Here is a 23646-nt window from a genome sequence, read left to right on the forward strand (position 1 = left end):
TTATTTTATGCGTATGTGCGGGTGCCTGCTTGTATATATATATATGTTTACCATGTGAGTATGAGTGCCTGCTTGTATGTATATGTATACTGTGTGTGCATGGTGCCTGCTTGTGTATATATATGTGTGTGTGTGTGTGTGTGTGTGTGTGTGTGTGTATGTGTGTGTGTGTGTGTGTGTGTGTGTGTGTGTATGTATACTGTGTGTGTGTGGTGCTCAGGAGACTAGTAGAATGTACCAGATCCCTGGAACTGGAGTTGTGAGTGGTTGCGAGCGGCTGTGTGGATGCCGGAAGCTGAACCCGGGCCTCTGTGAGAGCTGTAAGCACTCCTAACTGCTGAGTCATCTTTCTAGCCCCCAGAAATCGTTTCTGGCACAAGGGATGAAAGGCAGAGAAAAAGGACAATGTTCTAGTTTCATTGTGTTTCTGTGTGTGACAAACACTGATCAAAAGCAACGCAGCGAGGGAAGGAATTTATTTTTTATTACAAGTCACAGTCCATTATTGAGCGAAACCAGGGCAGGAACTTGCTTTCTGTTCCACTCAGAATTATTTCTAACCAGGGAATTTACTCACTGCCATGAAAGTATATCAGAAACCACGGACAAATACTGCCTCATGATCTTTCTCACAGGTTGATGTTCAGCTAGCTTCTTTACAGAGCCCAGGATCACCTGTCCAGGGCTGGCACCTCCCATTGTGGGCTGGGCCCTCATGTATCAGTTGACAACCCACCCCAGACATACCATAGGCTCATCTGATCCAGGAAGTACATCAGCCAAGGCTCGGCCATCATGTGACTCTGGGCTGTGCTAACTTGATGGTTGATGCTGACTAGGACACACCCTTTAATAGTGCAGTGGCCAGTTCCAAGCAGGATTCACCAGAAGGCAAGAGCGCAGTGTCTCTAAAGTCTGATTTACAATGAGGGTGAAGGTTGTTCCCATCATCCTTTTGGGTCTCACATGGGAACAAACTATGGGACCTGTTTAGACCATCTGTAGAACTGTAACTGGGAAGCCTCTCCACATAGATTTGTGGGAGACTAGCTCCCACATTTTATGACAGGGAGCTCTTGAGGAGAGAGGGATAAGAGATTTAGATAGAAATATAGAGGGGAAAGAAACAGAAACACAGGATAGCCTCGGGAGGGCCTGGATCCTTATCCACTGGCCCCTCCTGTCTCTTCTAAAGGGCTATTTATAGGAATGCCAAGGGGTGGAGCAAAGACCTCCCCCGAGCTCAACCAAGTGCAGACTGTTCAATCACCTGGTAACCATGCACATGGTCAAGCTATCCTCTAATGCAGCCCTGCTGAGTAAAGCATGCTCAGCTCTCACTGGGAAACCTTTGTGGGCCCCCGCATAGGTTCTACAGGTCTGAGGAGAACAGAGTGACAAGGGTGCTGAGCTGTGTCCTGTGGTCAGGAGCTGGGATGTATTAGTCTTCCCACAGGTTGCTATAACAAAATAGTGCATGCCGGGGTGACCCAAACCACTGAAACTCATTTCTCACAGTTCCGAAGGCTGAAAGTGTAAAGCCAGGGTGCTGGGTGTCGGGGTTTCTTCTGGGGAGATGTTTCTTTCTGACTTGTACACACCCTGTCATCCTGCTGTGTCTTCGCATGATTGTGTGTGTGTCTGTGTGTCTGTGCATGTGTGCATGTGTATGTGCGTATGTGTGCATGTATATGTGTGTATATGTGTTTGCGTGTGTATGAATGCGCATACATATGTAGATGTGTGTGTGTGTACTTTACAGTGTCTCTTCCAGAAGACGCCAGTGTTATTGGATTAGAGCTCCTTATCCTCATCAAAGCTTACCTACCCTGCGGAAGTCTCTCCTGTATGTGTGATCCCATTAGGCTTTATGACTTCAACTGGGAATTTGGGGAGATAGTTTTGTTTGTAATAGTTAAATGCTGCAAGTTAAAAAAAAAAGCTTGCTTGAACTCTATACAGCTGCAACTAAATTAAACCACACGCCTTTCAAAGTATACAATTCATGAGTTTATTTTTCTAAAATAGGGTCTCACTATGTGGTCCTGACTGGCCTGGAACTCACTATGTAGACCAGGCTGGTCCCCAGCCCACAGAGATCCACCTGCCTCTGCCTCCCGAGTGTTAGGATTAAAGGTGTGTGCCGCCACACCTGGCCTCAACTCATAAGTTTTGATGAAGAATTTCATCATGTGATGTGCAATCAGTATTGTAACGTGATACAATCCAGTTCCACCAAACCAGGCCACGCTTCTTGGGGTCAGTTCAGGACAAGAGTCACCAAGCACCCACTGATCTCTTCTCTTAGGTAGCGTGGCCTTTACTGGTCTTCCATCAGCACCACACACTGTCATGGAGTCGATTGAAACGCCAACCCTAACTGGGCTCAAGCGTCTGGACATCTGGTCCCCTGACGGTGGCGCTGTTTGGGAGGGTGTGAACCAATAGAAGTTGAGGCCTACCTAGCGGAAGTGCATCCCTGTGGGGAGGGGCCTGAGGTTGCATAACTTCGCCTTGCTTCCTGTCCTCGCCTTTGCTTCCTGTGCCTCTGACACGTGGGCATGCAGCCCCGCGTTTCCTCTGACACGTGACCATGCAGCCCCGCGTTTCCTCTGACATGTCAGAATGCAGCCCCGCGTTTCCTCTGACATGTCAGAATGCAGCCCCGCGTTTCCTCTGACACGTGTGCATGCGGCCCCGTATTTCCTCTGACACGTGAGCATGCAGCCCCGCGTTTCCTCTGACACGTGGGCATGAGGCCCCGCGTTTCCTCTGACATGTGAGCATGCAGCCCCGCGTTTCCTCTGACACGTGGGCATGCGGCCCCGTGTTTCCTCTGACACGTGGGCATGCAGCCACGCGTTTCTTCTGACACGTGACCATGCAGCCCCGCGTTTCTGCTGCCACAGCGCCTTCCTCGTGACGGCCTGTACATCATCTTCACACCACAGGCAGAAGAGGACTGGCCTCTTTCATTTGTTTCTTACCAGGTCTTCGGTAGTAAGAAAAGGAACGCATATCTGTGACCTTTTGTGGCTGCCCTGTTTCAGGCAGTATGACAGCGAGTTTCATATATATTGATAAAAGTGTCTGAAGTTGGTCATTTCTTATCTTTTAGTTTTTCATTTTATGGGCGCACCACATTTGTTTATTCCTCGGCTAATGGACCTTTGAGTTGTGTCCAGTTTGGGGCTCGTATTTAAAAATCTTCTGTGAACGCCCAGAGGGAAGCCGTTGAACACAGATGACTAGAGGAAGTGGCATGGTTCTGTGCTGAGTGTGCAGTATACTTAATAAGAAAATTAATACAGCAATTGTACCAGCACATGTAGCCACATGTAAGAGTATGGAGCAAGTGCGGGTTAGCCACACTCGTGGATGTCTGGTGAGATATCCTTGTGGTTCATAGGCATTTTATTGACGACAGATGATGAAGATTTATTTCCCCATGTTATACTGTCCATTTTTACTTCTGATATTGTGAAGTTATTAAAATATTTTGTCCTATTTTTAATCAAGTTGTCTATCTTCTGATTATCAACTTACGTGTGTGTGTGTGTGTGTGCATGTCCATGTGTGCTTGTCTGTGTGTGCGTGGTGTGTGTGTGTGTCCACGTGTGCCTGTGTGTGTGGTGTATGTGTGTGTGTCTACATGTACCTGTTTGTGTGTGTAATATATGTGTGTGTCCATGTGTGCCAGTCTGTGTGTGTCCATGTGTGTATGCCTGTGTGTGTGTGGTGTATGTGTGTGTGTCCTTGTATACATGGCTCTGTGTGTGTGGTGTTGGGGCTTGAGCCCAGGGTCTTGCTTATGCTGGACAACCTCTGTCCCATCACCCGCCTCCAATCCTGTGAGGTAGATATATTCTGGATGTCTTTTTCTCCCAGTCACCGACTTCCCTTTTTCTTTTCTTAAAAACACTTTACAAGAACAGACTGTTAAGCTTCTGTTGAACTCCAACACACACTTTTTTTCCGTTTGGTGGCACATTCCTTTTGCATTTTTGTCTAAGCAATCTTTGCCTACTCCACGTCTGTAAACATCTATGTTTACTTCTAGATGTTTTTAAGCCTTGGATTCTTTGCTTAATTCTGTGACCCATATGGTTAATATTTGTGAACGGTATAAAGTAAGGGTCAGGATTTTTATTTCTGTGCTGATTTTGTTTCATTGCCTTGTGTACACAGCCATCCTAGCACCGTGCTGAAAAGACTCCACATTACCAGTTGACTTCCATGGAACTGTTATTGAAACTGAGTTGATGCGCTGTCCGGTACCTGGACAGTCTAGTGTTCCATCTGTCCACTTGTCCATCATCACACTAGCTCTACCTCCTTTGTTCACCGTGACTGTCTATTCAGTCTTAAAAGCAGGCATAATCTTTCCATGTTGTTTGCAGAACTCATTGAGTTATTGCAGACCTTTTGTATTTCTACCCAGATCTTAGAGTCCTTTGGTAAGTTTCTAGACTGGGATGGCACTGAACAGACCCAACAGTTTTTGGAGAACTGACGTCCCAGCAACAAGGAGTCTGCCATGCAATCGAGTGGTTCTGGATGAGCTTGAGTTTCTCACACCTTTTGTTGATGTTTTAGCTTTTTCAGCAAGGAGAAATGTTTATGCTTCTCAATATGATCGTAAATGGCACTTCAAATGTCAAATTCCCAATTCCTCATTACGGGCATATAGAAAGCGGATGACCTGTGTTCTGAGATTTGCTGAACTCACTTACTGGTTCCAGTAGTTGCTTTTGAGGTCATTAGGGTTTTCTTTGCACACGGGAGTGCTTGTGAACAGAGCTGTTCCTTCCCGGCCCGTGTCGCTTTCTGTTCTTGCTTTAGTGTGGTGGTGGTGAGGGTCTCTAGTGTAGGTGTGGTACATGTTTTGTTATGGATATGAGAGGCACTGGATAATTCTCAGCTAAGAATGATACCGAGTTTTCTCCTTTCTTTCTTTTTTGATGCAGTGGATTGAACCAGGGCCTTTCATAAATGGTTATATGAGTACATATAGGGAATTGTCAGGTGCTTTCCCTACATTGATTCCACGCTGCTGTGTGTTTTTCATTTGTTCTAGTAAAGTGGTAAGTGACATTGCTTCATGATAAGTTGTGCACAACTTAAAATCGCCAGTTCAAAGTGTCTGATGAAGCATACTTCACTTCAGGACGCCGTGCAACCACACCCCCTGTCTAGTTCCAGCTCTTCAAGAAGAAATCCCCCTGAAAGGAAACCCCATGTCCCTGAAGCAGCCATTCTCTGCGTTCCAACTCTCCAAACCCTGACCACTACCTGATTTACCTGTCTGAACTTGTCAGAATAGACTGGATGTCTTGCGCACATGGACCTCTGTGGCCTTTTGCCTGGCTCCTTTCACTTAGTATGCCTACAAGGCCCAAGTCCGAACACAGGGTCATACCTGTGTCTGTGCCTCAGTTCACTATTGTTTTGTAATTAATTTTATCAGGCTGGCCTTGAACTCATGACCTCTCTATCTTCTAAGCCTGGAGGCTACAGGTTTTTAAGAGTTTCGTAGTTTTAGCTCCCAAATTTAGTTTTTTTTCTTTTTAATTTGATTTGACTTTCTAAAAATTTCATACACTGTATCTTGATCATATTCATCCTCCTTATCTTGATCATATTCATCCTCCTTCCTGGTTCCACCCCTACCTCCTTATCCACCCAACTTTGCTCCTCCTCTCTCTCCACGTCACGTCAATTTGTATTGTGCACGTATCCTTGGAGCACGGTTGGCTTACCAGGGACGACACTCTCCTCTCCCAGCCGCTCACCGTTGCCGATAGCGTCAAGGCTAAGGGTGGAATTTCGTGCCTACTTCCCCTCTCTGTGCTGAGATCTGGTCTGGTTTGTGCTTGCACAGATCTCGTGCACACTGTCACAGCCGCTGTGAGGTCACACGCGTCACTGTTGTGTTCAGAGGATATTGTTTCCTTGTCATCATCCAAAGATAACTCCCATGTCACACATGCTCTGATGTGTCCCTTTCATCTCAAGACTCTATAGAGCTCTCTCTCTCTCTCTCTCTCTCTCTCTCTCTCTCTCTCTCTCTCTCTCTGTGTTGTGTGTGTGTGTGTGTGTGTGTGTGTGTGTGTGTGTGTGTGTGTTGTGTGTGTGTTTAAGCTCATGTTTATGCTGGGATTGTTCAGGAATATACTTTCAGCCAAACAATTGCTGTCTTGGGGAGTTTGGCTGTGCCCACTTGCAAATGATCTCCCAGCCGGGCTGGTTGACTGTTTACATCTCCTCCTAAGGGGGCACACAGGGTCACAGGACCTTCACCTGTGAGCTCCTACTACCTGTTGTATGCAACGCTGTCCTAACTGCACTGGCCTTGGGGAGTGGCTAGACTATATATACACACTGGGGAAGACCGGAGGAGGCAGGCTTTATCTATGCGGCTATAGGAAAGTTGGTATCCCTGTTAGGTAAAGACTTTCTGGTGTGAGCTTTTGCAAGGGAACACCCACATTCCTGTAACCCCTCACTTAAATGTTCTATAAGTAAGCCCTATAAACTCATTGGCTCCCCAGAGTAAACTTTGGTGGAATTGCACCTTGGTTCAAGGAGAGGTAGGTGTCGCTTATGACTTCCCTGGAAAGGGACATAGTGAGGAGAGGTAGGTGCCTCTTGTGACTTCCCTGGGAAAGATCGGTAGTAACAGCCGGTAATTTTGATATGAGTAGATTCACTGATGTGAAGGCTTTGAGATCTCAGTGAGAAATGCGTTGTGCACAGCACTGGCCATATTTCTTTGTTAAAGGCTTATGTGGGGTTTCACTTCTAAAAGTGGGCGACTCAATGCTTGGAGAAAGCAAACAATTAACCACACCAGGTGGGAGTTCAGGTCAATGGTCAACAGAAAAGAGGTGTTGAAAAATTTCCTATCCAAAGACACAAACACAAGAGCAGCCTAGAGAAATAAGGCACGCAATGTTCAAAACTGTTGCTAATGAGCGGTTCCCACAGGGTGGCAAATTTACATTGTCTCTCCTTCACCTAACTCACCAGGCCTCTTTTTTACCTAACTTTATTGTTCCTAAAACACAGTGGACTGGTGTTCCTAGGTTTAAATGATTTATAGTAAGGAACATGAAATCAAGTGCCCTACTGGGAATGCATTGCTGTTGTGAACATCAATATCGCATTGACGTCTGTGGGTAAACCAGCCCTCCTCACACACGCTTCCAGAGGTCAGGAAGCATGATTGGAGACCCCCCCCCCCAAATCTAACACATTCTCATCCTTCAGCTGGCAGTGTTCTATGGCAATCCTCTGTGAAACGAAGATTCAGCCAGTGCACAAGTTGTGTCTTAGAAAATCAAATATCACACGTGAAGACTTTTGCTACGCCCTCCGCTTTTGTTTGTAATATCTTACCTTGTGTACGGACGTGGTTTTCAAAGTGTGATCCTGAGTAAGTGGCAGTCCCGTCCCCGAGGAAGGAGTTTGAAACCCACATTCTCTGGCCTCGCAACCTGTGTTTTAGCAGAGATCACCCACTCTGACGTCTGCTGAAGTTTGTTGTCACTGGTTGGGAGAACCATGTGACTCTCACTATTTAGTAGAACCATGTGACTTTCGCTATTTCTGTTCATGATATGAAAAAGTTATCAGTCAGGCCCCCAGTTACTGTTGCCTTGGAGACGTTTAGTGATATAATAGCCGAAGTGCCATGCTGCAGAGCAAATGTCAAATTCCAGAAGGAAGACACTTCCTGTCAGAAGGCTTCTAGATCTGCCCCCAGCGGCCAAAGCAAGAGGACTAAGACACAGGATCCTCAGAAGGGCCTAAGGCAGGGCCCTTGGGCTGAGCTGCGGCCTTGGGGCCCCTGCAACTGGTAATGAAGTGGAATTCCAAGGGTTTAAAAGCAGTTCTTGCAGCAAAAGTCTCCAAGGCTGACCTTAGCAATCCAAACAGGAAGCAAGAAACTAACATCCCTGGGTGTGCCTGGCTGTAGGGAAGCCCAAGGACGTCTTGGCAAAGAGATGTCTCTTATTCTCTCAGGGAAAGGGTGGGCCTTCCATTTGTTGGTTGACAAGGAGGACCTGGAGACTGACATGTCTATCTGCCCTCTTCTGGTCTTTAAAACAATACCAGGGGGCTGGAGAGATGGCTCTGTGGTTAAGATCACTGGCTGCTCTTCCAGAGGACCTGGGTTCAATTCCCAGCACCCACATGGCAGCTCACAACTGTCTGTAACTCAAGTTCTTGTGGATCCGACTCCCACACAAAGACATGCAGGTCAAACACCAATGTATATAAAAATAATAATAAAAAAAAATTTATAAAACAACGCTGAGTGTTTTTCCTCCCTAGTTGTAAATTCTCCAGGCCCAGCAGTAGACACAAAAGACCTTCTTGATGTCTTATCTCATATTCTAGTCCTGTTCTGGGGACAAATGTCAGCTCTCGTGTTGAGTAGATACTTTCTGGTTTCTAGACTCAAACTTCTGAGCCCCACAAAATTGCAAATCCAGGGGAAGCACGTGCCTGTGTGTGTATAGGGGAAGCGCCCACTGTGTGTAGAGGGGAAATGTCCACTGTGTGTAGAGGGGAAATGTCCACTGTGTGTAGAGGGGAAATGTCCACTGTGTGTACAGGGGAAATGTCCACTGTGAGTACAGGGCAAGTGGCCGCTGTGTGTAGAGGTGTCGTTTCTTACAGGACTATTCGGCGTTCTCATGCACTTTGCCCTGGGTATCTCAGCTGGGAATTTGGCAGTTGCTTTTGAGAACGCAGGCTCCTTGGCCCCTCGTCTAATCAGACACCAGATCCCAGGAATCCAGTCACAATAAGATCTGTCAAATCCCTTACCCCCTTTACTCCTAGCCTCACAAATCCATCTATTCCACGTTATTGTATTGGCTCAGTGTGCTAAGACTGTCTCAACAAGATACCAGAGACTGGGTGGTCTATATAATAGAAATCCACTTTTTCATAAATCAGGAGTCTAGAACTCCCAGCTCAGGGTGCAAGCATGGGGGGTGTCTGGCCAGGCTCCCCTGTTGGCCTTAGACACTGTCTTCCCTGTATGAACTGACAGGCTCCTTCCAAGGTGTGTGTGGGCAGTGCTGGGGCCCCTTTTTCTGAAAAGAACCGCAGTCTTAGTGGGTTAGGCCCCCACTTTTATGACCTCTTTTAACCCTATTACCCCCTTCCAGGTAATTAATTCAGTCATTATCACCTCGGGGGTAGGGGTTCGGCTCGCCCGTCTAGGACATAACTGGGTCTGTAAAGACCCCACTACCCCGGGTCTGCTAACTCCTCACGGACCTCACTCCCAACTCCCTCAGGCTAGTCAGCGAACATGCAGTCATTTCCATCGGCCAAATAGCCCTTGAGTTTTACTGAGAACCAGAGCGATTTTCATGCTTAGGATGGAGCCAAGCTCTGTGGCCTGGCATTTGGTTCCTTGGTAATAATAGTGTAGTAATAGTAATAATAATAATACATTATTATTAGTGTCACTAACACTAACTAAGACACATAACACATGACAACACCAAATAACACCAAACACCACCGCAACACGTTTTAGAAAGTCCGGTGTAATCCTTTGTGATGCATAGTGGTTTTACCCCAAGGTTTTTGTTTGTTTGTTTGTTTGTTTTGCATAATTCTTTATTGATTCTTTGGGAATTTCACATCATGAACTCAATGCTAGTCACCTCCCAGACCCTCCACATCTGCCCCTCACCCCTGCAACATGCTCCTCCAAAAGACACCCCTCAATTAACTAAAAATAAACAAAAAACCCCACCTCACTCCTCCATCTTTCCAACACTTCATTCATCCCTCGGCATCAGGAGCTGCGGTGTGTCACACAGTAGACCCTTTCGTCCAATCAGCCCCACCCACAACATGTCCATTGCAGTGAGTCATGGGTCTGGTTCAAGGCCTCTGGTACACCATCATCACTGGTCTCTCATTGAAATGCCTCTCGGATGTCCTGTTGTTGCCCTAGTCATGGAGATCTACAGCTATCCTTCTGGGGATGAGTCCCTTCGCGCACTCCAGCAGGTCACAGATGGGGTATAGAGGTTAGGGTGGGCCAACCCAAAGCCCAGGATGTGGGTCTGGGTGGTAGCTGAATTGGTTGGTCCAGGCCACTGGGACCACTCCCTCAGGTGAGAGACAGAGCTAGCTCTCCTAGGCCCATGCCTTTGGGGGACAGTGCTCCCCTGCCCTTGGTGAGGGATGGGGCCATCTCTACCAAGTGTGTATGTGGAGGGAAGCCAACTTCCCGTGGGGGACAGGGCCAGTCCTCCTGCTGTAATGTCCAGCGAGGGGCAGGGCCAGCTGTCCCAAAGCCAGTGAGGGGTGGGATGGCTCAGCAAGACCCTTGGGTTGCAACACACATGGTTCCTATGACCCTCTACCATAAGGCGTTTAAGCCACCTCTTTTATTGTTCTTCAAGTATTCAGAGAATGTTCCTACCCCTGGGTCTTCATGGAGGTCTTCTGTAGTGCCTTCTTTTTCCAGATTCAAATCCTGCCCCTTCTTTGGGGAACTACACCCTTAATCTTCTTGGTGACATCTTCCAGGTCTCTGTCTCCCAAACTCACCTCTCTCTCTGGGTTAGGATTTTTATCTCACAGCAAGTATGAACACACTTATGTATACAGATCTTTGTTCCTTCCTGGACTGTCTGTCAGATGTACTTCTTCATCTCTCTCATGGTGCCCTGTGTCCTGGTGGTCCTCAGGGTCCTCAGTGTGTAGATGGGAAGATGAGAAACGAGCGAAGGAAAACCTTATTTGATAAAGTTTTCTGATAACCATAGCCTAAACATCCTCTCTGCTTAGAAAAATGTCTGTAACCCTACCCCAAATCCATCACACCAACTTTATGAATTTATTTGTTTGTTTATAGTCAGGGTCTTACTGCATAGCTCTAGCTGGTCTGAAAGTCACTGTGGAGACCCAGCCAGCCTTGAATATGTAGCAATGTTCTCTGTCTTTGCATCCTCAGTGCTGGGATTTTAGGCATGTGCCAGCATGTCGGGCCTCTTTAACATATCAATGCTCTTAAATACCTTCACCACTCCCAGAGAATTTATTGCTTATCTTTCTAATCTTCCACCCCACGTAGTCTAAATTCATGGAAATTGAGACTGTTTCCTTCTAACTCCCTGGTGCAGAGTTGGCATTTGATACATAGTAGGCTGTCAGTAAATATTTGCTGAGTATGATGGTATGTTTTGGAGTAAATGGCGCACTTCTCAAAATGTGCATCTTGCCCGGGGAGGGCTTACTTAGAAATCTGGACCTTCTTGTTTGCTTACTGTTTTCTACCTCTTTGCTTTTAAACAGAGTCTCACTCTGTAGCCCAGGATGGCCCAGAATTTACTATGTAGCCTTGGCTGGTCTTGAATTTATCCCAGTTCACTTGCCTCAGCCACCTCTGGTGCCGGGATTAAGCCACCACACCTGATGTGCTGATCCATTTTTAGTCAATTTGACACAGACTAGAGTTTTCTGCAAAGAGGGAACCTCAGCTGAGAAAATGCCTCCATCAGAAAGGCCTGTAGGCAAGTCTATGGGACATTTTCTTGAGTAATGCTTGATGTAGGAGGGTCCAGTCTACGGTGGGCGGTGCCATTCCTGGTAGGTGGTCCTGAGTTGTTTTAAGAAAGCAACTGAAGCTGGGCGTTGGTGGCGCACGCCTTTAATCCCAGCACTCGGGAGGCAGAGCCAGGTGGATCGCTGTGAGTTCGAGGCCAGCCTGGGCTACCAAGTGAGCTCCAGGAAAGGCGCAAAGCTACACAGAGAAACCCTGTCTCGAAAAACCAAAAAAAAAAAAAAAAAAAAAAAAAAAGAAAGCAACTGAGCAAGCCATGGGGAGTAAGCCAGTAAGTGGCTGTTCCTCCACACTCTCTGCTTCAGTTCCTGTCTCCAGGTTCCTGTCTTGAGGTCCTGCCCTGACTTCTCTTGACAATTGTCAGTAACTGGGATGGGTAAGAGGGAATAAACCCTTTCCCCTCCAAGATGGTTTTGGTCATGATGTTTCACACAGCAAAGAAAACAAATTAGGACATCCGAACAAACCTGGACTTTTAAACTTTTCCCACCGGGTATTTAGGGAATCTTAGGCCTATGTGCATTGCATGTACACAAATATGCATTGCAACTTGCTTTATATATTGTGTATACCGAAAACTTTTTATGTGGATTTAAAATACATACCTGGATCTGGAAAGTCTAAAACCTCAAGGACTGTATGTGAATATTCAAGGGGCCGTGTTGAATGAAAGCCAACACTCAATCACTTGGCAAATGGTATCATTACCTAGACAATAGATTTGTTTTCTCGATGTAGATTTTTCACATTAGGGTGGTTCTGTAAAGGAAGCAACTTCTACATAGAAGGGCAGTTTCAGCACTTGCCATTTTCTGTCTCCTTCCCCCTTGGGTTCATCATCCCTGGCTCAGGAGTTACTGTCTAGTTGTCCTGTGTGTTCATGGCCTCTAGCTCCCTCAAAGTTAGATGTGCCTCTGTACCTTTGCTCGTACGACTCCCCTGATTAGTAAGCCACCCTAGTCAGGGTTCAGCTAGCATTCCTCTTTCTTTAGAAAGCCTTTCCCAATTATCTTAATGACCAGAAAAGAACTGACAGTTCATTTTGTTGCTCTTATGCATTTCTGTTATTTCTTGTAAGTCCTAAATTCCTAGCTCCTCTGGAAGCTTCTCTGTGGAGTGGCCTCTACCCTGAGTTTCATTTGAATATCTTTTTATGTCTTGGACATTTCTGTGAATTATATTTGCAAGACATTTGGAAAAGGATGTTCCATCCTTCATAGCTTGATTGCTTGGGCCCAAGAGAACCTGGGGACAAAGAGCTACGGGATTCTAGAATTCTCCCTGGGAGCTGGTCCAGCTCTTTCCTTATGATTTTCTTGTGAATGGGAAGCACAGATCACTTTCATACCATGCAGATAAGGACCCAGTGCTCAATGCCTTGCAGGTTTGGTGATGTTGACCTAAAGAAGTCAGAGATGTTAGCTGACTTTCCTTCTATATCTTGTCTGTTTTCTGTTTCTACAATTGGCAAGAAAGATCTGTCCTATGGGCCAAATCCTTTCCTTAATTTCATTTGGTCTTTGGCAAAAAAAAATCTAAAAAGTGATGCAAGCATAATTTAAAATACAACTTACTTTTCTTTCTCTTTGAAAAGCTGCATCTATAAATGCACTAGCTAGGAATATTCCACCCTAAAAATGTCTGCGTATGTCTTTCTTTATCTCTCCCCGTGTATTTGTGGGTCTGGTTCTGTGTTTCCCCTCTAAGTGTGTATCCATTAATTTCTCCACATCTATTTCTCATTCCTGGCTTTCTTCTCCCACCATCTTCTTCCTTATTTGATGGGAAAACTACCAATGAAATCCCATAAAAGATAACTTGCCATTTTTTTTTTAAAAGAAGACAATTAGGAAACATGACACTTAGATTGTCTTAATGCAATATTTAGATCACATTTGACATTCACTTATGAACCTTAGTAAGTACATATATTTTCCCGTATCTGTAATTGAGGCATATATATTGTATTGCTTTTTAATCTAATTTTCATTTAAACACATTGGAATAGTGATAGTCAGACAGTGCAGGTTGCTGGGCTATTCCTCAAGTGTTTGATCTATGGATTTTTTTCACACTTCACTACTATAAATAGCACTGATAAAAAATCTATGCAGCTGGGCGGTGGTGGCGCACGCCTTTAATCCCAGCACATGGGAGACAAAGGCAGGTGGATCTCTGTGAGTTCGAGGCCAGCCTGGGCTACCAAGTGAGCTCCAGGAAAGGCGCAAAGCTACCCAGAGAAACCCTGTCTCGAAAAACAAAACAAAACAAAACAAAAATCTATGCAGATGATTTTTATTTCTAAAAGGAGGATTTTCAAGTTGAACACATTTATTGACTTTAAAAACTAAAGTCACAGAACATGAAATTTCTTACTTAAAACAATCGCTCCTTTAATTTTGAGCTGTGACAGTTAGAAGGCAAAAAAAAATTCATTCTTCATTGAACAAATATTTGAATACCCAGCTGTATGTTAGGCACTGATACAACAGATATATGAGATCCAAAAATAAATAAGAACCTAGATTCCAGTGAGAAAAGATAGAAAGTAAATATTACAAGTGAGCGAATTCTATAGTAAAATGGAAGGTGACATATGTTATGAGACAAGAAAAACTCCAGGCCAGGGGGCTTCAGGAGGGCCACAGAGACTGTGGGGAATGTCGGCTGAAGTTTTAAATAAGGGTTGAGGATAGAAAACATGGATCAGGGGACATGTCATAAGAGACCTAAGGAAGAGAAGAGGTTAGCCATGCGAGTATGGAGATAAATGCATGACTGGCAAAGGGCACAGCTCCTGATGAGCGCTAGATCTTCTGGGGAAACAATGTGAGGCGTGTGTGTGTGTGTGTGTGTGTGTGTGTGTGTGTGTGTGTGTTAGGAGAGAAGACAGCCAGGCCGAGACCTCTGGCCAGTGTTTCCAGGTTCTTGTCTCCGTCAAAGAAAGAATTGGAAAAGAAGACGAATTAGGAACTGGGAGGAAATTTACAAATTTATGAAATTTCCAAAGGTACACACTCAAATGGTGAGTACAGTAAATGATAGTAGTAGCTTTATGGTAGTTTGGATGGCTACTTTGATGGTCAAACTGATGGAGGGGTGGATCATCGTGAGTCAAATTGAGGAAAAGGCAGGGGATTCTAGGAATGGGTATGAATCCCTCTGACTTTCTGTATTCATGAGATTTTCCTAATGTGGCATCAGATACTTGATGGGATAGGCACTTTTGAAGGTCATAGAGAGGGTATTATCATGGAACACTTTGTAGCCATCCACATCAGCCATGTTGGGCCCAGCTGGTGTGGCGTGTCGGATGTCTTTACTGGTCTAGGGGTTCTGGTATCCTACTCCAGTAAGCTCCGAGATCGCCAGCCTCCAGCCACCAGGCACTTGAGCTCTTTCTTCTGCAAGATCTATCTAGTCAACTTTAGCTGGAGCAGAAAGAGTGAGGGTAGAAAGCTCAGCCTGCGACGGGAGCAGCCTCATTGTGTGGGTACTTCAGCCATTTGCCTTGTATGGTCTGCAAAGAAGGCTGAAGTCAGGGCTCCACTAGATCCACTTTCTTAGAAATGGCAGATGCTGGACCAGCCCTGAACACCCGCAGTGGGGAATTATTATATTTCTGACAAATTCTTCTGGGTGTTCCGATGTGCCCTCAGAGTTGGGACTGTTCTTTTAGCTTGAAGAAGAAGAAAAAAAAAAAGCCCAAGATTTTAAATTAAAAATCATTTCATAAGAAGATAAAAAGCTCTTAGCATCCCAAATGTCAGTGATTTCGAGAGGTCAGAGATTATGCAGGCAATTGCAGCTCAGAGGTTAAACGACTTACCCAAGGTTACACAGAGTCAGGTTTCAGACTGAACCTTCTGAGTTCAGTGAACCTTCTGCTGGGCTGGGTTGCCTAATAAACGGTGTCATTTGACCTGTCAGGTGGTTAGATTCCCAAGACTCTCCCATGAGGAACATTGTCTGAACCCAGAAGTTCTGTAAGGTTGATCGGTTGATTAAATGTTTGGTTATCTAAAGATCAATTAGATGACTGTGGTTGTTTTAACCTTTGTGGTTAAAAATGATTCAAAATGTATTAATCACATTTTCTGCTCCTTGAGAGGAATTCTGGGAGATTCATTCCATTTTAGAAGTGGAATGGACCTTAATTCTTCGGGATCTTGCAGTGCTCTGGGTCATAATTCTGCAGCAAGCTCTTACTTAATATCATTATAAAACATAAAAGGCGCTCAGCTGACCTTGAACATGAGCTAAATTTCTTCCTTCTTTTTAAGTACAGTTTTTTTTTATTCAGTTAGCTTTCTTTTTATTTATTTCTTGGACATTGCTGCTAAAATTTTCTCTCTTTAATTAATTTCCTTTTATAATGTTGGGTTTTCTGACCTTATTTTACTAAATTTTGCCTAAATGACAGCCGCAGTGTCTGAGCATGCAGACATTGTTGTCACCCTGGGTTGCACTGTGTCCTTGTAGGGGGACCAGTTCAGAAATCACTCCCTGAGGCCAGCATTCAGGTCTTAGAACTAAGCAGGGGATATAATTTCAGAGCCTCATGTATTCTCCATTTATATACTCTTGTAAGTTTCAGCAATCAGATCAGATCTGTCCCTGTCATGGGGGGCAAGTCACACATTCCCACTGAGAACACTTGGAGATTATAAAGACAGAAAATATATGAATATATATATTCCCAAGCCAGAATAGGAGGTGAAAGTTATGTCTGAGTCTGAGCTACTGGCTGCTTTGAAAATGGGATGTAAATGGATATGTAAGTACTTTCTCTCTGTCTTCTATCCCATGGAGAAGTCACATTCAACCAGAGGACCTGGTGCCAATATGAATGTTCAGTGAATCCACTAAAGCTGTCTGGTCCTATTCACTAGCTACATTGAGGTCATCCATCCCTCTCGAGGCTTACTCATTTTTTATAATGTATAAGTTCAACCTAAATTTGTTTCTGGATGTCTGTGCAGTCATGATTCATCTGCAAGTGCTCTCTACCAGAAGATAGGGTGTAATTTGTGTTTTTACCATAGTTTAGCCTTCCAAAGCATCACTGACACTTTTCAATGGGTAGTTTCATTGAGTAAGTCCTTGAGAAGACTCTGAACATAGCAGCAGCATGAGAAGTATCTGATGCTCAGTTTCGTGAAGGATGGTGCCTGAGATGGGTGCATAGGAACTACCTGAGGAATAACTAACATCATACCAGGAGAAGGGATGGAGATTTTGTAAGGGTCTTGGAATTTAATTCTGCTATTGCTTGTTCATTCCTTAGTGATTCATTAGAAGGAAGGGCGTACGGTTGTTGCAGAATATTATTTTAACTAGGCAAAGATATGTTACATTTGTTTACACTGCCGGATATTACTTTAACTGTGTGTCACATTTGTTTATGCTGCATTTGTTTAATTATGTAAAGATGTGCTGCATTTGTTTCACTTTGCCTGCCTAAGGCACCTGATTGGTTCAATACAAAGCTGAATGGCCAATAGGTAGGCAGGAGATGGACAGGCGGGGTTAGCAGGCAGAGAGGATAAATAGGAGGAGAAATCTAGGCTTGCGGGAGAGAAATGAAGAAGAATGAGAAAAGAAGGAGAAGAGAACAAGGGACATGCCCAGGGCAAGAAGCCAGGCAGATGCCAGACAGACAGACAGACAGATAGAGAGAAGCAGTGAAAGACAGACAGGAAGAAAGGAAGAGGGCAAACAGTCCCAAGGCAAAAGGTAGGTAAAAAGAAACAGTTTAATTTAACTTATAAGAGGTAGCCAGAAGAGAGCCTGAGGTAGGCCTAGCCTTCAAAACTGATAAGAAGTCTCTGTGTCATGATTTGGGAGCTGGTTGGTGACCCAAAAGAAAAACAAAGAAACCAACCAACCAAACAAACAAAAAAACAAATCAACAACCTGTTACAGATGGTAGCTACCAGATTTAGTTTTAAGTGAATGACTGCCCAACCCTGTTCTGTGGCAGTCTTATCTGCATGGTGCCCAGTCCATTTGCAAAGAACTGTGGGTAAGCTGTGATGTCAGGACAGAAGGGCGCTGACTTACTCCTCCGGCTGCTGGGGACGCTGCCAGCAGGAAACTGGTTCTGTCGCCCTTTTATAAGGGGGCCTGCCTCAGCCACCTTGTCCAAGGTCACTGACATAGTTGGTGTGAATGACTGGTCGACATGGGTGTATCAAGGTCCCTCTTCGGAGCCCCCACCTCCGGATCTCTCTGAAGCGTCATCCTAAGCATCAGAATCCTCCTTGCCAGGTGCCCAAGTCTGGGTCAGTTTCTCCCTCAGCTGAGACGTCACTTCCCTTTCTGACCTTCTCTAAATGTTGCTTTCAAGACCTTTGATAAACTGATTACTTGCCAAACCCTACCTCAGAGTTTGCTGGGGAACTCAGCCCACCTGGAAATCCTTTGAGCTATTTCCCTGCCCATGAGGAAATACAACAGGGATTTTCCCCACATTAACTGGAGAGGCACTTTTTTTTTTTTAAATGTCATTAAAATGAAAAAAAAAGTGATAACTGAACTGAGATGCAAAACAAAAAGTTGAATAAGGTTGACTCTTTCTATCTGAACTTGAGATGTGGTGGTGTTTCTGCTTGTGTGTAGACAGGAGCCTAGAGCTCATGGCGATCAGATTGGCCTTGACCTCCTGTTGTAATCCTCCTGCCTCAACCTCCCAGTTTGTAGAATTATGGGTGTAAACTAGCATCATACCCAGCTTGAGCTTCAGATGTGTAGGGATGTCTATTTTGTTTCTCAGTGAGAAGATATCAACCGACACCTTCCTCCAGTAACTCTAAGAGCTGACGGTATGAGGGAAAGGAGTTTAATGATGTTGTCTTGAACTGGATACCTCTTTGTATTTTGCACTGAAATTTGTCCTTACAGACGTCTAACTGAAGTCCTTGCTCAGACCCGTTCACTATCTTGTAAACTGTGCCACCGAGATAGTGGCAAAAATTACTGGAGGGGCCCATGAGTAAGTGGGCAAGTGATGCCTGGAGGCTAGAACGTGGATTTCCAGAAGACAGTTTGCACAGCATAGTTGCTTCTAAAAGCATTCTCCTCTTCTACCAGGGGGGCTCAGCCAGCGTGGCCCTCACTGAGGGAACTGAGGGAGGCCATCTTGGATTGCCCAGTCCAGAGTGGAAGGAGAGCCGTGGGAGGCTGGGTGAGGTGGAAGTCAGGGTGAACATTTAGTGACACCCAGAGAAGAGCTGAAAACTAGGGGAGAGAGAGAAAAAAACAACAACAAAAGCAAGCAAACAAACAAACAGACAAAATACGAATAGGAAAACAAATGAACATGCCGACAGCTTTTTGTTCTTTCCTTGGCTCTTTCACGGAAATGAGAATGTAATTCCCCAGTGGGACTGCTGCCCATCTCTTGGCATGAACTTCCGAAGGATACGCAGACAGGGAATGGGCTTTTTTCTAAAGGCTGGGCCACCACCCAGCTGAACCTTAAGATGAGCATGTGGATGCTGGTAGGACTGAAGTGAAAGCAGATATGTAAACTAGTCAAGAATGGGGTCTCTTAAGTCGTCTTGACAAGTCAATCAATGGGCTTGGTGGGCCTGAGCTCTCCGTTCCCTGCTGTTGTCATCAGGGCATCCTGGTGACAAGTCGGGGTAGGGTTGAAAATGTGGTTTTGAGAAGACACTTGAGGTCCACCCAGCCATCCTGGGCCTGGAGAGGGGCTTGTGCAGACTAGGGGGAGAGGGGCTAGGGCACTGGGGGGCCGTGTGGACCTGCCCCCCACCCCCCCAAGGGACAAGGCCTCGGGGCAGCCAGGAGCTGTGGAGGGTTCCAAGGCACGGTGTCAGGCGCTGCGCGGGGCCGGGAGCGGAGTGCAGTGGGGCGGCCCTTGGGGACCCCAAGGAGGACCGAGACGGGAAGGGGACGTGCGAAGACTGAAAGTGGGGAAGACGGAGCCGGCGGGCAGGCGGGCGGGCTGGCGCCCCGGCCCGGGCGTGGGGAGCTGGGCGGCGCGGGCCGAGGCGCGGGCGGAGCGGAGGGCGGAGGCGCGGGGCGCGCGTTTGGGGCGCTGCGGCGGGGAGGGTGGCGGCCGCCGGGGCGCGCGGGCCGTGTGTGTGTGTGTGTGCGCGCTCTGCCGCTCCGGGAGGAAGATGGCCCAGGAGGGAAAGTTGGGGTGACGCGTGCTGCCCCCGGACGCTTGCCAGGGGGCACGGAGGAGAGCCCGACAGAGCGGCGGCCACCCGGGCTGGGGGGCGCGCAGTCTGGGCGACGCCGCCGTCACCGCGCCCGCCCCCTCACTGCAGGTGGCCGCGGGAAGCTCCGAGTCTGGGTGGCCCGGGGGGCGCGGGCGGGCGCGCGCTGGGGAGCCCGGCTGAGGGATGGGCTGCGCCCCCAGCATCCATGTCTCACAGAGCGGCGTGATCTACTGCCGGGACTCAGATGAGTCCAACTCGCCCCGCCAGACCAGCAGCCTGTCGCAGGGCCCCACGGCGCCCCTGCACGGCCTCTTCGTGCAGACCGACGCCGCCGACGCCATGCCCCCGAGCCGCGCGGCGGGACCCCCGGGCGCTGTCCGAGTCCGCAAGTCCCGGGCTGAGCTGGGCAGTGGCAGCAGCACCGGGTCCTCGGGCCCCGCCGTGACCACCTGCCGGGGCCGGAGGCGTCACTGCTGCAGCAGCGCTGAGGCCGAGACCCAGACCAGCTACACAAGCGTCAAGGTAAATGTGGAGCTGTTGGGGGGGTGCTGCCCGTCGGGTCTGCACCGGGTAGGGGGCTCGTGGGGGAGTTGGGCGATCGACTGGGGGAGAGTTTACTTTTCATTTTTGTGGGAGGTGAAGGCCCGGGGAATTGGGGAAGAAAAAGATCCTGGAGGGTGCAGGGGACCAACCCTGCCTGGTCCTGGGGTGGGGACAGGTGGAGTGTAGCGCAGGAGAAAGCAGTTGGGGCGGCCTGTTTCTTGCTAAGGGAGGGCGCCTGTGGCCCAATGGATGTAGCTGGAAGGATGGGTATGCATCACCAAGAGCATGCGAGTTTCTCTGAATGAAATCTGAGTGCTGAGCTGGATCTGCATGTGGTGCAGACCAAGCACCAGGATGTTAGAGCGCCTGGGGTTCAGATTTTCACCTGCAAGTCAGCTAGGCTGGCAGGAGTTCTCAGCACAGTGGCCCAGTGCAGGGATTTGTGAATGAATCAGGCTGTTTCTTTTTGAAGAGCTATAGAAAGGGACTAGGGGAGAGCCAAGTGGAACCTGTTGTCACTGTGGTGCTTCTCTGGGATGACTGTAGCCTGGGCATAATTGAGAGTCAGAGTTCCGAATGTCAGCAGAGCCACCGTGGAGGGATGTGGTTTTCAGCTCAGGGCAGCTACCTCAGGATGATGCTTCTGCACACACATCAGCCAGGGTGAATGAGAGTGTGAGGATGTGGAAAGGTTAAAACGGTCCCTAGATAGTTCTTGATGAAAATTTATTCCAACAGTGCCCATCTACAGGTTTTCAAAGTACTGTCACGTCCAAGAGGGCTTCATCGTGTCAGATGTAATCGCTTGATAGCAAATCCAAGAGCGAGGACACGTCTCATTGTGCAGAGGAAAAAGCACGTCTCTAAACTGTGTTAGATAGACAGCTTTTATGTAGTCGATTACCAGGGACCACTCCGTGATTCCTTGACAAAGACACAATTGTGTATCTAGTAGTTAAGACTATGCTCAACAGTTGGCCCAGTGTGAGGAGACTGAGTCTTCCTGGATGGAGTGCACCCATCCTGGAGGAAAGGAAGGAGGAAGGACAGTGGGCTGCCTTCTGATGAATTCAGTTTTTTTGTGAAATGGAATCTCATTTGGCCCTGTAAAACTTAACTCGTGTTTACTAGCAGGTGTGATGTTTCTCTGGTAGTAATTGTGAACACCTTTAACATAAACATACCGTCTAATATGTACCTACTATGTGCCAGGAATACATTTCTTTTCTGACTTTTGAATACTAACAGGTTATCCAAAGAGTAGAGACCTGGATTCCATTAGGTGGTTTTTTGCAGAGACGTGTGGTGGGTACCAAATTTGCTTTTGTTTGTTGCTTTCTGGGCCCGCTGCCAGCAGAAACATAAAGTTAGCATTAGAAGAAATTTCAAGGTGTTAAGGAGCCTATTTTTAGCAGCATCCTTAACTTGGGGGCTTAAAAGGGAATTTGAAGGCCTGAAGCAGTAGTTGAGAACGGTGACCGCTCGTGAACTTTGTGGTATTTTGTTTTGGTTGCTCAAGAGAAACTTAGGTATTTTTACCTTTCAGAGTAGCAAGGAACTCATTTTTAGTACCTGGCAACCCTGGCTACTTGGTGTTTGTTTAGTGAAAAGAAAAAAAAATAATGAATGAGACCATTTTTCTGTGTCTTAATGCTTTCCTCAAGAGGCTACTTAGAAACCAAATAGAGTAAAAACTGATGGAGAAAATGAGCCCTGATTATTAGCAGTTACTATAAACTCGAATAAATCTCATGCTACTTGGCTTAAGTGTTAAAAGGCTTGACCTGGGAAGGAATTTAACCCTCTTTACTTTATCAACAAGATGTCCAAATAAGAGCTTAATTTATTCCAAGCCATTGCTAGGAATGTTGGAAAGGAGGGTGTAACTTCAGCGATTCCACATGAATTTGCATTCCATAAACCTCAGAAATTGTACATTTGAAATTAGATCAGGTATATTTATACAAATGCTATAGAACTTCTTATCACAGAATTGCCCCCAAATATTGAATAGTATCCCTTTAGCCTCCGACTAATAGTCTATGGTCTTTTGCAGTCTGAAAGTTCACATGTTCTGTGCCCTTACATGGATGAATGGATGAGATGATTTTGTAAAAAATTTTTCTTTTCCTTTTTAGAGTAAGAATTCTATGAGCGTGTGATAGTTGGCAGTCACGTGGCTCCTCTTCCCTTTCTGACTGCTTGGCTAGAAAAAGAAAGTCTTTGCCATTTGGTCCTATTTACAGTCTTAGTGGGTTTTAATAGTCTTTCTTTTACCTTCCTCTTTGTACGTCAATTATAAACACTATCCTTATTATCTAGCTGGCTTCTGGTATTCCCCTGAGTACAAAAAAAAAGTGTGTTTGATCTCTCTCTTTTTCTAGCAATAATTTATTTCATTAAGCTTTTAGAATGATGAAGCATTATGATGTCAAACATGATGTCAACAGGAACCTTCTTGAATACCTAATTGGCAAAAAAGATTATCAACATTAATAATTCATATGCAGTGCAATGATATCACATGAGTTTCCATTTCTGGTAAGGAGTTTGTCTCCCAATCGCTGTAAAAAATGCAGCTTCCTAGCAATTCATCTCTCTTGCTTGCCTTTTTAAAATAGTACTCTAACAGGAGACTCCTGCAGGATGCTCACTCTTGGCGTGTGCCAGTTCTGTAATTCTTGTTCAGAAATCCTCGGAGGAGACTATGGGACTTCTCTTGGGGAGGAACTAGGAATCCGTACCAACCTTTTCTGGTACCAGCTGTTGCTGCTTGGAGCAGCCAGGACTGAGCAGCCGGTCCTAGCACCGTCTTTCCTGGTGGCACACTCAACTTGCTCCATCCTCCGCACAGGTGAGCTGCATTGTGGATGGAGATACAGTTGGTGTCACCTGTGCTGATGGCTGGCATCATCTCCACGTCCCCTCTTCAACTCCCTCACCACGTTCATTTATTCCTTCAGCTGGTATTTATGCCAACCTCTACTGTAGATGCCGGGGATTTGGAGAACATCCATAAGATTTAGTGAGCAAAGCCTACATAGGAGACTAAATCTCTTCCAAAGGGGTGCACTTAAACCAGTGATTGGTGGCTTCCACAGCATTGTTCCGTGGCATTCTAGAGTCAGTGAGGATACATGTTAAAATGACTGTACATAAAAGGAAATAAATATTTATGTGATGTTACAGTAAATAATGAGACTTTAACAGGGGAGAGGAATTAGAGCTACTTTTTATAGTAGTTCTTGTCTTTCTAGTCACGAGTCTCAAACCTGAGTCACCTGGAGACCCTGGTAAGGTGCACAGTGGGTC

At 46.3% G+C, this 23646-nt stretch overlaps 1 protein-coding gene across 6 annotated transcripts in view; it reads left to right on the forward strand.

The window, feature by feature from the left end:
• Pde8b (phosphodiesterase 8B) overlaps window positions 1-23646 on the forward strand; it is a 226948-nt gene that overhangs the window by 10579 nt on the left and 192723 nt on the right. For 3 of the 6 annotated variants that reach the window (XM_028871662.2, XM_037209496.1, XM_037209497.1), the window contains exon 1: window positions 19707-20313. The exons of 1 other annotated variant lie outside the window; for it this stretch is intronic. In XM_028871662.2, the coding sequence (XP_028727495.1) occupies window positions 19975-20313 (339 nt within the window). In that variant the 5' untranslated portion in view covers window positions 19707-19974. Of the gene's footprint in view, window positions 1-19680; window positions 20314-23646 lie in introns of those variants that run through there. 2 more of the 6 variants (XM_028871660.2, XM_028871661.2) reach the window with 1 other exon arrangement.

Source organism: Peromyscus leucopus, chromosome 11, assembly GCF_004664715.2.
Source record: "Peromyscus leucopus breed LL Stock chromosome 11, UCI_PerLeu_2.1, whole genome shotgun sequence".
NCBI lineage: Eukaryota > Metazoa > Chordata > Mammalia > Rodentia > Cricetidae > Peromyscus > Peromyscus leucopus.